The sequence below is a fragment of the Elaeis guineensis genome, chromosome 1, assembly GCF_000442705.2.
Source record: "Elaeis guineensis isolate ETL-2024a chromosome 1, EG11, whole genome shotgun sequence".
Taxonomy (NCBI): Eukaryota; Viridiplantae; Streptophyta; class Magnoliopsida; order Arecales; family Arecaceae; genus Elaeis; species Elaeis guineensis.
The window spans coordinates 36745967-36763190 of NC_025993.2; the positions used below are offsets into that span (position 1 = coordinate 36745967).

The following is a 17224-nucleotide window of genomic DNA, read 5'->3' on the forward strand; positions in this document are numbered from 1 at the left end:
CAAATTATATTAAGTTGTAATATCGGGATTCACTTTTTAATCAAAAGTCGAATTTTTAAGATCAATTGGTGTCGAGGAAAGTGTGTTAGGTGATTTTCTAATTAGGTCCGTATGCTGGCCTGGTCAACTTTGTTGGTGTCTAGAAAAGCTACAGGGAGCCTCCCACATACTTACCTGGCTAATTTGGTCTCGTTGATTTTCGGACTTAGATTGATTAGTGATGTAGACATTACAAGGGCCTTCTTTCAAACTTGGTCGATAGAGTATGTCAAGATCTTAGTGAGCTTGTTGTGTTATCCACAAGGCTTACTATAAAAGTTGACATGATGTTGATCAAGTGCATATTGATGCTTATGGCATATTTGAATAGTGTTGCTTTATTGTTCTATCCACAAGGACAGCATTGTTTTAGTATGACCATATAGGATTGAAGGGTCAACTTAACTAAAACACTATAGTTTGTTGTGCTATCCACAAGACTATATGTGATCTAGAGGCCAGAGTGAATGATGTTGAGAATTGTAAAGGTATAATTGGTAAAGAGTTACCTACTCTTGAACTAATGAATGCTTGTTGTGCTATTCACAAGGTGTTTGTGAGGAATAGGTATCTCAACCCCATTAAGAAACATTAGAATGTTTCTCGATTTTCATACTTGAGGGCTATGAAGTTCGATAAAATAGTGGGAGACAATTAGATAAAAATTCTAGTCTAGTTGTGCATGTCATCATGAGTTGTTCGCTTATATCATGTTCTTATTGTTGTAGATTAACTACCACATGGCATCCTCACTTTCACTTAGAGGTATCCTAGATGCAAACAAGTTGACTGGACCTAACTACGTCGATTGGTTAAGGAACTTGAGAATTGTTCTTACTCAGGAGAAAGTCTCTTACATTCTGGATACACCTGCTCCAAATTCTCTTGGGGAAGATGCTTTCGAGGAGGATAGGGCTGCATACAAGATGTGGAAAGATGACAATGTGACTGTCAAATGTATCATGCTTGCCTCAATGAGTAACGAGCTCCAGAGGCAGCATGAGGACTTAGACGTTCCCTCTATTCTCCTTAATCTTAAGGAGCTATATAGGAAATAAAGTCGGATTGTTCGATATGAGATATCTAAGCAATTGTTTCGTGCCCGTATGACTGAAGGTTCTTCCGTGCAAATGCATGACCTAAACATAATTAATTTGATCACTCGTCTGAGACAACTAAATTTTGCCATGGATGGTGAACTGAGCCAGGATTTGATCCTGCAGTCTCTTTGACTTTTTTTCTCAGTTTGTCATTAATTATCACATGAACAAACTGAACATCAGTTTGACAGAACTGTTGAATATGTTGAAAATAGCAGAGAGCCATTTCAAGGGAGAAAAATCTCAGGTCCTTCATGTTGATAAGATCAGCAAGAAGAAGGCAAAGAAGGGTTCCAAGAAAAAGTTGAACCCTAAGGCTGGCATCTCCAAGAAGAAGACGAAGAAGGTCTCTGCCAAAGGTATTTGTTATCATTGTGGCAAGGAGGGCCACTGGAAAAGAAATTGCAAGGAGTACCTTGCAACCTTGAAATCGGCAAGCATTGCTAAAGGTTTGTATATGATACAAACTAATTTATCATTAAGTACTTCATTTTCAGATTTTTGGGTATCGGATACCGTCTGTGGTTCACACCTTTGCAAATCGTTGCAGGATCTACAGAAAATAAAGAATCTAAATAAAGGTGACTTCGAGCTGTTCGGCGCTAGCGGAGAGTCCATTCAGGCCGAAGCCGTAGGAATCAGGATTTTGAAGTTGCTTTCGGGCAAAGTTTTGGAACTAAAGATCTGTTATTATATTTCTAATATTGTTGAAATATTATTTCTGTACCATTGTTATTGGAACAAGATTTTGAAATAATTGCAAAGAACAATGGTTGTTCTATTTTTTTTTCTAATGAATATTATGAAAATCTTTTATTAATAATGGTCTTATATTTCTTTCACTTAATGATAATGCGCTTCATGTTGATAATATAAAGAAAAGAAAGAGAGAGGATGTGAATGTCACGTACCTCTGACACTGCCGACTTGGCTATATAAATGAGTCAAGGATTAATAAGTTATACAAAGATAATTTTTTTGATCTTTATGATTATGAATCATATGGATCTTGTGAATCTTGCCTCATAGCAAAAATGACCAAGACTCTATTTACTGGATATGGAGATCCGGCGAGTGACATTTTGGACCTTGTACATACTGATGTATGTGGTCTAATGTCGACTCAAGTCAGAGGTAGATACTCTTACTTCATCATGTTTACTGATGATAGGTCAAGGTTTGGATATGTGTATTTAATAAAATACAAATCCGAAGCCTTTGACAAATTTAAAAAGTATCAAAGAATGATCGAAAAACAAACTGATAAAAATATTAAAACTCTTCGATCGGATCGAGGAGGAGAATATTTATCCAGTGAGTTTTTTGATTATTTGAAACAAAATGAAATATTCTCTCAATGGACACCTCCTTATACTCCACAATTAAATGGAATTGCAGATAGGAGGAATCGCACCTTATTAGATATGGTGCGGTCCATAATGTGTTTCACGGATCTTCCAATATCTTTTTGGGGATACGCCCTCGAGGCTGCAGCGTATATTTTAAATAAAGTGCCTTCAAAATCTGTTTCTAGCACTCCATATGAAATATGGAAAGAAAAAAGACCAATCTTAAGCATCTTAAGATTTGGGGTTGTCTGGCTTATGTGAAAAATGTTGATAGACATAAGCTGGATGCTAGATTAGAAAAATACAGGTTTGTAGGTTATCCCAAAGAGAGTATAAGATACCACTTCTATAATCCTACTCAACAAAAGGTGTTTGTTAGTAGGCATGCCATTTTCTTGGAGAAAGAGTTTATTTAAGGAGGCAGTGGGAGGATTGTTGAACTTGAGAAAGTTCAAAACCTACAATCTATCCAGGATTTATCAAATAGTTCTCAACCAGTTGTGCCCATTGTTGAGGCACAGTCACTACACACACCTCCTCTCTGAAGGTCAAATAGAGTGCGTAGTGTACCACTCAGATATGGGTTTGTCATTGAGAATGACAACACAACCCACACATAATTGAGAATGATGATCCCATGAACTATTCGGAAGCTGTCATGAGTAGTGACTCTGATAAATGGCTCAATACCATGAAATCCGAAATGGACTCCATGTATGCCAACCAAGTATGGATTTTGGTTGATGCACCTGAGAGTGTGACCCCAATAGGCTGCAAATGGATCTTCAAAAAAAAGATTGGAGCAGATGGCTAGATAGAGACCTATAAGGCCAAGCTTGTGGCAAAAAGTTTTAGACAAAAACAAGGTGTTGATTATGAAGAAACCTTTTCGTTGGTAGCCATGCTCAAATCTTTTTGGATAATGCTTGCTATTGCAGCATACCATGACTATGAGATCTAGTAAATGAATGTCAAGACTGCCTTCCTCAATGAAAATTTTGAGGAAGAAGTCTATATGACTCAGCCAGAGGGATTTGTCTCTAGTGGGAGAGCAAATCATGTATGCAAGCTGAATAGATCTATTTATGGATTGAAGCAAGCATCGAAGAGCTGGAATATCTGTTTTGATGAGATAGTCAAATTGTTTGGCTTTATAAAAAATGTGGATGAACCTTGTGTGTATAAAACGACTAGTGGGAGTGCTATTATCTTCCTAGTCTTGTATGTGGACAACATATTGCTCATTGAAAATGATATTCCGATGTTGCAATCGGTCAAAATTTGTCTATCACTAAAGTTTTCCATGAAAGACTTAGGTGAGGCATCCTATATACTTGGTATTAAGATATATAGGGATAGATCGAATAAGATGCTAGGCTTGTCCCAGTCTAGATACATTGACCTTGTGTTAAAGAGGTTCAACATGGAGAAAAGTAAAAGAGGTTACTTGCCCATAGGTTATGGCATACAACTCTCTAAGATGATGTCTCCTAAGACACCTGAAGAGAGAAATAGAATGAGTTCTATTCCTTATGCTTCGGCTGTAGGATCAATAATGTATGCTATGTTATGTATCAGGCCTGATGTTGCTTATGCCTTGGGCATTGTAAGCAGATTTCAGGTGGATCCTGGTGAGGATCATTGGAAAGCTACTCAAGTATTTGAGAAGGATTAGAGATGTTTTTTGATATATAGTGGATTTGATTTAAAACTGGAAGGTTATATCGATTCTAGTTTCCAATCTGATCCGGATGATAGCAAATCCATATCTGGGTATGTATTCACCTTGTATGGTAGTGCAGTAAGTTAGAAAAGTTTCAAACAGCAAACGGTTGCTGACTCAATCACTGAGACTGAGTATATTGCTGCAAGTGAGGTTGCTAAAGAGGTCATCTGGATGAAGAAATTCATCACAGAATTGGGTGTGGTTGCAGGGATTGAACAACCAGTGTCCCTTTTTATGATAATACTGGGACAGTTGCTCAAGCCAAAGAATCAATGTCTCACCATAAATCCAAGCACATCCTAAGACGGTTCCACATCGTTCGGGAGATTGTCGAAAGACACGATGTGATCGTGGAGTGAGTTGACACTAAGAATAATATAGTGGATCCGTTCACTAAGGCTTTGTCAATGCAGCAGTTTGACTGCCATCTTGATAGCATGGGCATCAAGTATAGGGACTATTGGCTTTAAGTGCAAGTGGGAGATTGAAAGAATAATGCGCTATAAGCCAATCGCAAATGGGATGCGATAGGGTGTTTTTGTAATTTATCTTTCAAACTCAAGTAAATTGACATTTATATTATTAATAAAATAGATATTTTTGATTCATTATATGCTGCATCTTATTAATTTTAAGATTATAATGAACCCCTTAAGTCTGGGCAATGGTTTTAGGGCCGTGATGAGATCACGCCAGTGAGACCTAATTCCTCGATAGTCCTGATCTAAAACATTCCTAGTCGTTGGTACATTGAGTCGGAGATCAATGATACCGGTAAGACTGGTATGTCCTATGTATGCTCAGAAATAAGGGTGGTTGATCTTACAACCACTTGTGTGGTGACACTAATACAAGGATATGGGTGCTCATTAGAGAATGAGTTCACTGAATTGACCTACGAGAGAATATCAGATGGAGTCTTATTTACATGTCAACTGATGATTCTCTAGTGGGAGTTGTATAAGTGATTCTTAGACTTGAAGTCACCATGGTACTTTGTGTACATGGATCCATGTTTTGGTTCACTATCTAGCTTGGTTTTTTGATCTATGTGTGGGGTGTTTTGGATATGGTGAAGTATGCATGGAGGTTGTGAGTGATCAATAAGGGATCAGTCACTCCTAATAAGGGGAGCGAACATCTTATGTGATCTTATAGGACGGTGATTCTGGAAGTCTTTGGCCAAAGCAGGATGATAATTAGAAAAGGATTTCTAATGTACCATCAACTGACTCTTCGCTTTCTGATCGAGATACATAATGATAAGTGATTGGGTTTGACATTTTTTCATGCCTACAGCTCATCTAGGATGTTGTTTGATTGAAGGATTGAATTGCACGAGAACTTGCCACTGAAGGGTTTTTTGATAATTTTTCATCAAAATTCTAAATCTTTCGGGTAGTCATGACACCTTGCTAGACGTTAATCATGACTTGTGGATTCCTCAGAATTAAAAGAGTTTAATTATGGAGTCAATTTGGAAGAGTCCAAGTTGATTGGGACTCTTCGGGTGACCCAATCTCATCGGATTAGGATTACGTCGAAAGTCTGGATCCACTGCTGGCTAGATTTAGAACCCAATGGGTCACACACTTTGGGATTTGGCCTTGGTCTGATCTAATTAGAGTTTAATGTAAATTCTATAGGTTAATTTGATATGCTAGCACATTGTATTAACTTAAGTTCCCAAATTGGTTTAGATCAAATTGTTTGAGCTAACCTAGATCAGTTGGCTTTGACCTAATGGGATTGGGTCAATTTGGATTGGATCCTTATCTAACTTGAAAGAGTTTCAAGTGGAGGAGTCTTCCACGTCCACCAGAAGTCACGGCAAAAAATAAATGCTGCCCACCTTAAATTGGCGTGAGAAGTGGAGAGTCCTTCTTAATGAAGGCTCTTAACTATTACGCATTATCTTAAATTCCCGATCAGTTTTTCTATGATTTAATGCCAAATTTAATTTATATTTTTATGGCACGTAGAAGACTGAGAGTCCTACTACTCCAAATATCTGAATCACCAAAAATTCACTAGGTGAATTTATTTGGCACGTGGGAAGTTGGAGCGCCAAAGGTTGGCGCTCCATGGTCTCATGTGACGTCCCTTGATCCCCTATTTATAAGGGACACCCAAGATGGTTTCTTGTGGTGATTTTTGGCTGAGACCAAGAGGAGGGATGTGGTAAACAAAAGAAAAAATCTGAAAAAATTTTGAGAAAAAAAGAGAGAATTTTGAGTGGCAAATGTTGCTACTAGGATGGTGAGATTTTCAGCAAATGTTGCTTGAGTGCCTTAGGATTTGGTTTTTCCATGTGTTGGAGGCAAAAATCAAATCCTAGGTTGTGTGATATCTGAAGAGTGTCTTCTTGGTGTCGTTCTGGTTGTGAGATCGAAAGTAACTGAACTTTGGTGTGATCGTGATGCAAGTTCGAAGCCGGCAATGTTCTTGAGAAGACAAGGCTACGGCAGTGCACCGATTGGGAAGGACTTTGGCCAACTTCCGTGTGGATCTCCGTTGGAAGACTTCTATCTTGGGGTCTTGTGGAGAACACCAACATGCCACTTTTTTTATATTGGTTAAAGTATAATTTTCTATCTCTTTGCATGCTTGAATTTGCTTTGATCGTGATCGACAAAGTGATTCTAGGGTTTTGGGTTCGGCTCGATAGTTTTATTTGATAAGGCTATTGATTTGCTTGTTTTAAAATTTTTGAAAATTACTTTTCGCTATGTGGCCAGAACTCAACACATATGTTAACAAAATAAGAAAATACCCAAAATAAATATAGAATCCTGTAAATAAGAAAAACTAACTCAAATCAAATCAACAAATTAAGAAAACCCTAATCAAATCAGGATTTCATATCAAATCAGCAATTTAAGAAAATCCTAACTAAATCAAGATTTCAAATCAAATTAATAATTTAAGAAAATCCTAATCAAATCTGGATTTGCGTCCATTCCTAGTGTAAATGTGTAAGTGCGGCTTAGGATTTCCATCACCAAACCTGTTCAATAACTCTTAGTGGAATTAACTTGTATGTTTAATAATTTTCAAATCTAAATCAAGATGGCCTAGAGAAGTGAATGACCTATAATTTGAGGTAGAATATCCAATGGACAGCCTTGACGTATCCATTCACGAGCGGAACACCCAAATGTATGTCAAGGAATTCTGAAGTCATAGAGTCATGTCTGACTTCTAAAGTTTGATCATGTTTATGTCTTGGATTGCATGACATGTTTTCAACCTTTGCTGCTATATTCTACAACATTTAGCTATTAGAAAAATTTTGAAATCTCGTGATCCTACATCTGCAGGATGTAGAAACCATGGCATGTTAGTGCAAAATAAGGAGCCATGAAACCATAGAGACATTGGCTAAAATAGTTGATTGTTTAATTCTTGGGACTAGGGTCTATCTGATTTGGTGCTTGGTAACCTATATGGATTGAGATGTGTTGGAGTTCATTAACAACAAGAATGAAGAGAAAGAATAAACAATAAATTAAAAAAATCAATGTCCCAGGATGCTAGGTTGTCCCAAGTGTTGGGATGCAATCATCTTGGTCTGTGCTGGTTGCTCTCAATTGGGGTGGTACAAGAAGGATGTCTCAACCAGGACAGATTGGGATGACGTAGTCTGGAGAGACCTAAGTTTTGGATGCATCTCATGATCCAATCTCTTTCTATGATCTGATGCAGTACCGTTGGGATGGATTGAGATAGTTTAGGTTCTTAATATTTGGTTACCATGTTTTGCATGTAAAGAAATGGGCATCCAAAATGTTTTTGGAACAGGACTACTCCCATCCAAGGGATGCCACTGCCTTGTCCAATCATGTTCATTTTTACTTCCAAATCCATCACTAGTTTACCCTTTCCTCTGAACAGCACTTTCAGCCAAGGCCCAACATAAGGTTTATATGATCAAAAGTTATTTTAAGGAAAAATCCTTTGCATGCCATTTGGGTAAAGGGCTCACCTGTTTTAGGGTTGGATCCATCCCTTGAGAAAGATTTCTAGCTATGCATTACTTGTGCACCGCAATCTTTCTATAAAGAGAAGGTTGTAGTCGGGTATTCTCTTGCCTATGGTTAAGTGGGTCAACAAGTTAACATTAAATATTCTTTTCCATGTTGAAATATTTAAAAGAAGACATTAATAGGTTCTCTGGTAAATATATTGCATTTCAAGGGATAACTCAAGTTGACTTTGACACAAATGCATGTTCATTGTTTTAATGATTATTAAAACTGCATCATACGCAATAATTTCCTAATGCTTGCATGGATAAAAGATAAGGCTTCTTAATCCCGTTATTCTATTGGAAGATTAGAGTGAGGAACACAGATAAGTTGTGTTCCAAGTACTCCATAGAATATCTGTAATGTATTAGAGTCTTGTTTCAGCACCATGCATCTTCCTAATAGAGCAATTTTTACATTTTTGTTTCCCTGTTCCAAGATCGTTTTGAGTATGACAAGATTGTTGATGTATGTTGCTGTAATATTTCCATCTTTATTCTACAAGTGAGAGGTGGAGCGTCATCACCTCTTTGGCTATAAGCACTTGACAATCTCAGTTTTTGAAGATGGATTACCTCAAAGTTATCTTCGAAGACTTTGGAATCGTCGATTGTTGGGGAAGAGGGAGCTATGTACAAAGGAATTTGGAATAGAATCTTGTGTCATTATCCTTTCGTCAATTGGAGCTGGGGGCCCTTAAGTGGAAATACTAAATCTACTAGAGGAGGAGGTGGAAGATCTGTAAGTGAGGAGGTGGAGCAACAGGGAGGAAGGAGTCTTTTGGAGATGGAAAATTTTTTTTAAAAAATATTTTGTTGTTGTTCAATGTTCTTGGAGTTCTTCCTCGCATAGACTAGGTTTCAACCTCTGCCATTTGGTATTAATTTGCAGCATTGTTTCTTTCACTCTCCTTGATTGCCCCCTCCATCTCTTGTTTAGGTTGGAATTTGAAGTGTTAATGTTGAAGTGGCTCTTAAAGAGTTAAAAAATCTGCCTGAATTAAATTAGTCCTCATTTGCTTGGCACTTTCTACATGACCCTTATTCTCAGATTGTGTATGCAAACCATTGGAGCCTATATGGTCGCCTAGGCATCTGTCAGCAGCTTCATTGCATATTGGGTTCCCTGGATCATATGCTGGGTAGCTATTTGTCCAGCTTATGCTTATATGATGTTCACTATTATAGAATATTCTTATGCTCTGCAAATGTTTCTGTGGCTGTACAGATCACCTGCAAGAATAGTAAACAGATGTCACTATTATTAGAATAAAAGTCAGTTTAGATTGATGTCATCTATCTGAAAATATCTTTGATTTGATAAGAAAGAAAGGAGACAGAATTCCACCCTGTGAAAAGGGATGAGCACTATCTTTGGTTTGAGATCTATTGCTTCAATTCTAGATATGTGCCTTTTATTTAGCATCAAAGTGTCTGCAATAAGTGGATCTGATGTTCTCATCATTTAGCAAACAATATTACTGCACTAGTTGCTCAAACAAGTTGATGTGTTTTATCATAACTGTTAATTTGATCACTATCAAGTGGCAGTCAAAATGTCTTCTTCGCATTACACAAATGGATCTCTCTTTATGTAAATTTTAGAAATCTGATTTCAAGGCTTTTATATGCTAGAGGAGGAGTCCCCTTTAGATTTCCATTGGCAACCTTAAGTTTCAGCAAACACATGGTTGTTGCTACTTGGATATGACTGATGGTTGAGTATTAGTACTTTTACTGCTGTTAAAAATGGATGTTTTATTGTTTTCTGGGTAATGCTTGAAGTATAGGACTTTGACAAATGATGGTAATGGCACCTTGTGCATAAGCAGCATTGTATGATCAGAACAAAGGGACTTCGTGCAGCTGTGCTGTTAGTTTTGCTTGTGCACAGGTGTTGTTATTATAACCTTGATGCAAAATGAGTTCAAATGATCATTAATGTTGCTCTGAGAAAGCTGTCTGAAATAAAATGTGTGGAACTTAACCTAAATAGACTCCTCTTTTGCAGTTCACTTGCTTAATATGAGATAATTACGTTTTATAGTTGCTATCTTTAGATTTTGGGCCATAACTTTCCTATCTTTTTGAACTTTTAATACGTGGGATACTACTTTCTGTACCATTTTGGGCTGTAAAATTTATACATATTTCTTTTTTTAAGTTGTGTGTTTGTTTTCTGTCCCGTCTTTTCCTGTAGTGGTAGTTCTCTGATGAACTAAGACTATCATTGTGTAGCCTTGATAGAGAATCTGTCTGCAAAGATAATAGCCTGGGAGAAGGAAAAAGGAATCCCGTTCATGTATGACAAGGTATAATTTGAGCAGTGGAATCATGCGCCAATTAGTTACAACTTATGATTTATTTAAAGCCTGTCCTTTGATATTTCAGATAAGATTGCTAGGAACCTTGGAAGAATATACTATGCTTAGGCAGCAGAGAGAGGAGGAGAAGCGGCGATCACGGGTGGGCTTTCATTTTCTGTTTTTCTTGCTTCCAGTGTCTATCTGTTAGATGCTATATTCTATCCTTTCGAGCTGTTTTGTAACTTTTAGCAGTTATTCTGTTGGGGAAAACTAAATGCATGTGCTTGTAGGTGAAGATTGCAAAAAGTGCGTGTAAAAGCACACCTTTCCCCTCTTGAAGCATGGCCATGTGTATTACTATGTGAGACCCACATTAAGAAGGGCTGGTTGTGGTTCATGCCGCATATAGGTGACTTGCGCCTATGTGCCTGTGTAGGTCTAACAGCCCTCTGGTAATGTTCCCTTGTTTGCAAATGTATCTATGGATGCATCAATTTCAGCGACCATCATTCACGTCCAAATAAAAGCATATATGTAACACTAAAATATAGAGACAAGTTGCATCGGGAAGCATTCATATTAGATTTATCTTCTTAGCTGTATATTAGTCTCATTCTTCGTGAAGAGATTATCCAGCTTGATTCTTTGTCCATTTGTGTCATATCTGGACAACCAAACCAATGCTCTCGTTCACATTCAATGTTCCATCACTAGTATTATTTCTGAAATGCTCTCTCAGTGCTTTCACCTTATCCTCTGCTTTGCAATACCCAGTAGTTTATTGCTAACCTGGACAATTAGACAGATATTTATGTAGCATTCTGGATGGCTGCAGCATGTATGATTGGTCAGTAAGATGGACCAGAATAATGGCCTTGCACATAGGTTGGATCAATTAGTAAATTTTGTAATCAACTAGAAACTGCTTGACATAATCTTTTTGTTGCTGTTTAAATATTGAATACTGAGAGCTTGCTAGGGAAATATCAGTGTTTACTCCTTTGGCCTTCATTTTATGTAGGAGCAAAAGAGACTGCAAGAGCAGTTTACCGCAGAGCATGAAGCTGTGTTTGGGAGTAAGCCCAGCCCAATGCGGCAGCTAGCAGTGAAGAAGCCTTTGGGTCAGAGCTCCAACGTGAACATGGCTATTGGGACTCCGATAGGTCGCCGTGTCTCAACACCTTTGGCCCGGCATGGGATCTCATTATCAAGTAAGGACAAAAAGGAGAGTGGAAAGAAAACTGCAATGATACCTGTGAACTATGTTGCCCTTCCAAAGGATGATTCCTTGCCGCAGAATAATTCAGCTATTGTATCACCTTGAAAGTAGTCTGTTTCTCAAACCTGCAAATCGAGTGCTAAGCTGTAGAATTTCTTTTATATTTGCATGACATCCTGTGTAATGTTGTAGCTCCTTTTTGTGATGATGGTTTTGGGGCTCTTTACTGTCACACCCTGGTTGCATTGTAAAGAATGATACTCCAAAGTTCTCCATCGGTCTTTAGTTTTGAACTCAATCATGTCCTTACCTAATGTGATTAATAGGTTTGCAATTTGGTTTTGAATGTTGAACAGAGGATGCGGATGACAATCTGTTGAGATGGGCATGGCCTTATCAATCATTAACCGTGTTTATCAAGGTTGGGTAGCCTTTATACATTTGTTTCATGATCCAATTGCAATTCAGTGCGTTTTCACTTGCCAATAGGATCTTATGCAACATATTCCTCCAATGAAGACTTTGTTGCATCATATTATTCTACTCTTCTTTATAAGATTAAAATAAGTAATCATTTATCATGATAATTTACCTTACACTTTTGTCTTAATTCTTAATTGTTCTTGTTGCTATTGTTGCTGCTTCTATTGTTGTTATTATTATTATGATTTACAGTTATTATACAAATGACTTAGGCATTAATAAATGCCATTGATGGAAGGACTAGTCCTTGATCATTGTCTAGTAGGGCTTAAAGCAAATCATATATGGATTAGATATTGGCAAATCCATAATTGTATCTATTACTATTTTTTTGGTAACAGTATCCATTATTATTTGATAAATATTGATATTATATGCTAAAATGTATATCGACATTTATTTTAAACTGATATAAATATATGTTGAATATTTATAATATAGATATAAATGTGGATAAAATTTGGATAGCCAAACCTTATGAACCATTGAATCAAATTTATTGCCATGTGGAAGATAAAGAGCTAAATAGATATTAATATTGTCATTCATTTTTACTAAGAAGTTTATTAGAACTATATAAAATTAAATATAATCGTAATCAGGAGGATTGGATATCTAAATTTGGATCAAATATGAATTTATATCTAGATATTTTTGGATCTAAAAGTGCATATAGCCATATGTTGTGTGATTGATTTTCACCCCTTTTATCTAGTAAATGGAGGAAATGTTTTTACCTAATGAAAATTATATCAAAAATCTGAAAAGTGGACTAGAATGGTGGCTTGGGGTCAGGCTACATTTTCGGGACCTTCCTTCTGGGCGCTTGTTGGAAAGGATCTCAGAGATATCCACTTAAAACCTTAAAATGATATTAAAAAGCATGATGGTGGAGCGTTGTTAGCACAGACTAAAGATTACAATCATTGAAGCATTTTTGATTGTAACTATGTAAAAAGAAAATAGAAAAGATTCAATCAAAAAAGGAAAAAAGGGAAAAGAAAACCTGAGAAGAAGACTGATGGATCAGAAGGTGGATAGCAAGTGAAGGTTTCAATCAAACCGGGGCACTTGAGATGCCATATGGACCGTGACTGGTCTTGGATTTAATTTTGTTTCAACTGGATCAGGCAACCTGACTGATGAGTGTCTCCACGACCAATTGGCAAATTGGTGGTCAATAACTCAATATCTAAAAGAGGTATCCTCGGCAACTTTGTTGGGAAGTGGCCTCATGTTTGAGCCCTAGTAATGTCGCTTGGAGAAAGATTTGCATAATGAAAACAATAAACAAGGACGACATTCCTAAGACCTAGGCCTGAATGTGAGGAAATAATCACGCTTGGGTTTAAAGCTAGAACTAATGAAATTATTAGATTTGTTTATAAGAACATAAACATGCTGATTATCAAATAAATAATTTCAGAGCAAAAGCTAAATGTTTAGTTATTAATCAATCATAAAAACTCTTTTTTGCATGTGTAGAGAGTCCTAGAAATGCAAATGATTTCGTGAGTAACCACATTCTAAAGTAAAGAATCCACTATCATAGGACTAGTTTGAGAGATTGGGAGGCAAACATATCCAAAATTACACAATTATTCAAGCCTGAATCTCACGAGGATGGACCATCCACGATATGAACCAAGATTTGTTACTTATTGTCAAGTAGATGCATTTGTATTGAAAGTTAAAAACATTAAACTCAACTCAACTCAACTAAAATGTAATCTCGAGCTAGTTGTGGTTAGCTACATGAAACCTTTTCCTTCGTTCCGCTCCATTTTTGTCCATATGTTTTGAAATATATAGCAATATCAGCTTATTCTTATGATTTCATCCAACACAATTTTTGGTTTGCTCTACCTTTTTTGTCTTTGACATATATCAAATTACTCTTTCATTATAGGTGTATTCCTTGGCCTGTGTTGTATACATCTAAATCATCTAAGTTGCCTTCTCAATTTAATTTTAATTAGTGCTACCTCAATTTTCTTGCCAATGATTTTATTTTTTATTCTTTTTTTCCTTATATGATCATATATCTATCTCAATATTCTTATTTTGCTCATAATCATCAACTTGTGCACATACTATTTTTTAACTGTCCAATGTTTGGTACCAAAAAGTATGGCTGTCTTATAAATTTTTTTTCTTCAATTTGGTAGTAATGCTATGATCATATAATATCCCAGCTGTACTTCACTATTTTAACTACCATGCTATAATCCTATACATAATATTTTTCTCAATCTCTCCTTGAATAATCGAATCCTAAATAGTGAAAATAATTATTCTTAAAAGTTTCATGATCCTTAATTTTTATTTCACTTTCATCTTTACTTTTAGTTTTTCTAAAACTACATTCTATGTATTTTGTGGTGTTTTAGCTAGCTTGAAATTTTTATATTCTAATATACTCCTCCATAAGTCCAACTTACAATTAAGTCCAACTTTACTATAGTTTCATGCATTAAAACTATATCATTCACAAAAAGTATGCACTAAGGATATCACTTTGAATATACCAAGTTCATCCATTACTAGTGTAAAAGGATAAAGATTTAGAGCAAATCTTTGGTGTACAGCCATTGTAATTGGAAACGTACTAGAATTACTGCTAGTAACTTTGTACACTAACAGCAGCTCCATTTACATTTTTTTTAATCACATTAAATAACTTATAGAAACTCCATTCTTCTATCACCCATCATAAAATTGTCCTTGGAACTCTATCACATGCTTTTTTTTTTTAAATCAATAAAAACCAGATTAAGATCTTCTTTTTTTTCTCTATATTTTTTCATTAACCTTCGAAGAAGAAAATAGCCACCCTAGTTATCCTTCTTGGTATAAAATCAAATTGATTCTTTGATAGTTTGTATCATGCCTTAACCTATGCTCAATTATCCTCTTCTAAAATTTCATAGTATGACTCAGGAATTTAATTCCATGATAGCTAGAATAATTTTAAATAGTAATTTTATTCTTATAAATTAGTACTATGGTACTCTTCATTCATTAAGCATGTTTTTGATCTTTAAAATATTATTAAATAAATTAGTCAACCAAATTACTCCTATGTTACCTAAAAACTTCCAAACTTCAATAAGGATTCCATCATGTCCAATCATTTTTTTTCTATTTTTTCCTTTCCATTAATTTTTTTAATTTAGATACTCCAATTCTATTGTATACTTGATATTTTATCCTCAAAAGAACTAGTAAGATATCTTAAATTGTTTATAATATTTTTATTGAATCCAAATAACTCCTTTATCCATATTTGATCTAGTCCTCCTTAACCAAAACTTTGATTCTTTGATGTATTTAACTTGATTCAAGTCCATATTTTCCTTTATCTTAGTCTAGTAGTCTTATAGATATTTTTTTTCTTAATCCTTAGTTTCTAACTTGAGGTATAGCTCTTTTTACACTTTGAATCTAACTTTTGATATCACTTTCTTAACTCTCTTCTCAGCCATGTTATAGCTTTCATATGTTTCTTTGTTTGTATATTTAGATTGTCATCAATTGGACTTTCTCTTTGATTCTTTTAATATATTTGCAATACTTTCTTAATATTATTAGCCATCTCTTCCTACATGGTATTAATTTTCCTATCTTAATCCTATTTTCTTTCCTTCAGCATTCCACCCTTAAGAGCGATTTGTCTCTCCTCCCAAATTCCACCACTTAGTCCTTGGGTTCTTATATTTTTTTTAGTCCTTCTCTTCCATCTTCTAATACCTACATCCAAAACCATCAATCTATTTTTAATTGAAAGTTAAAAATATTGAATAAAATTTTAAGTGTGACAATGATGTTTATATTTTTGATGGAAAAATAATAATGTTTAGTAAAATATATTTAGAGTTATGCAGCTATTTAACAATTAATTGAAATTAGATTTAAATTGAGTCTAACTAGTAAAATCTAAATCCATATCCAAATCCCATATGCATAGTATGTTTTAGTGTGGATATTGCTAGAGTTGACTTGAATCGAAAGCTTTGCAACCATATGCTCAAATCACATGTGCATATAGAAAGGAAAAAGGTGGGTGGGGTTGGGTTGGGGGTGACGTGTTGTCTTGATAACTATAATTAAATTCCAACTTTTGCTAAGATTCAAATTTAAAAAATGAAAGAAAAAATACATGCAGGTACAAACAGCATTTTGACACTTCAAGCATTTGCGACCAATGTCGTAAGCATACATAATGCCATATGAGTGTTATCGCCCATTCCAATGTGTTGTTTTATGCTGCATGTGGCTAGGTTTTTGAGACACATTTCAGGAGTTGAGCATTGTGTGTACTTCTCTCTTGCCACCAAATAATCATCATCCATTCATTTGTTCATCCATCCAATAAGAGATTCTCCTAAACTTCTAAGTAGTCTCAACTAATTTCTTTCTCCAAAAGAGTAAGAAAATATTATATCCTTTGCCATTGTTGGATTTTCTATAGGTGCTAATGCATGTGAATTTCAAAACTTTTCTAAATCCAAAATATAGTGAAAAAATTAGATTAAAATACTTTTAATCTAAGCATGCATTCATCATATGAAAGCACCTATGGATCTAGTTCATATATTGAAATTAACATAAACTGATTTTAGGATGAATAAGTGAAAGTCTGTAATCAGTTTACATACCTGAATCACTTTTTTTTTACTTCAAACCTGTAACTGAGATTGAATCCAATTCAATTTTTGGATTTGAGACTGAACAGGTCTAAATTAGTAGTACAAGCATCCTGCCTCTATGAGTATTCACAGGATCAATTTGGATAGGCTCCTCTTAATCCTACTTGCCTGAACCAAAAGTCTGAATAAGCTTGAACCAAGCCTGGTAGGCTTGAAATTGTGAACTCTTTTGATCTTTCTTTCTAGATTCTTGAAGAAACCAATAATCTTTCTTAATTCTTCAACTAATCAAGAAGAACAACAATCAAGAAGTGATTGTAACTAAC

The 17224-nt window shown here is 35.5% G+C and overlaps 1 protein-coding gene across 1 annotated transcript in view; it reads left to right on the forward strand.

The window, feature by feature from the left end:
- Positions 1 to 12112, forward strand: part of LOC105035445 (65-kDa microtubule-associated protein 5) — a 34959-nt gene extending 22847 nt beyond the window's left edge. The window contains exons 9-11 of the mRNA XM_010911002.4: positions 10480 to 10553; positions 10633 to 10707; positions 11569 to 12112. Coding sequence (XP_010909304.3) covers positions 10480 to 10553; positions 10633 to 10707; positions 11569 to 11871 — 452 coding nt within the window. The 3' untranslated portion in view covers positions 11872 to 12112. The remainder of the gene's footprint in view (positions 1 to 10479; positions 10554 to 10632; positions 10708 to 11568) is intronic.
- Positions 12113 to 17224: the final 5112 nt, after the last annotated feature.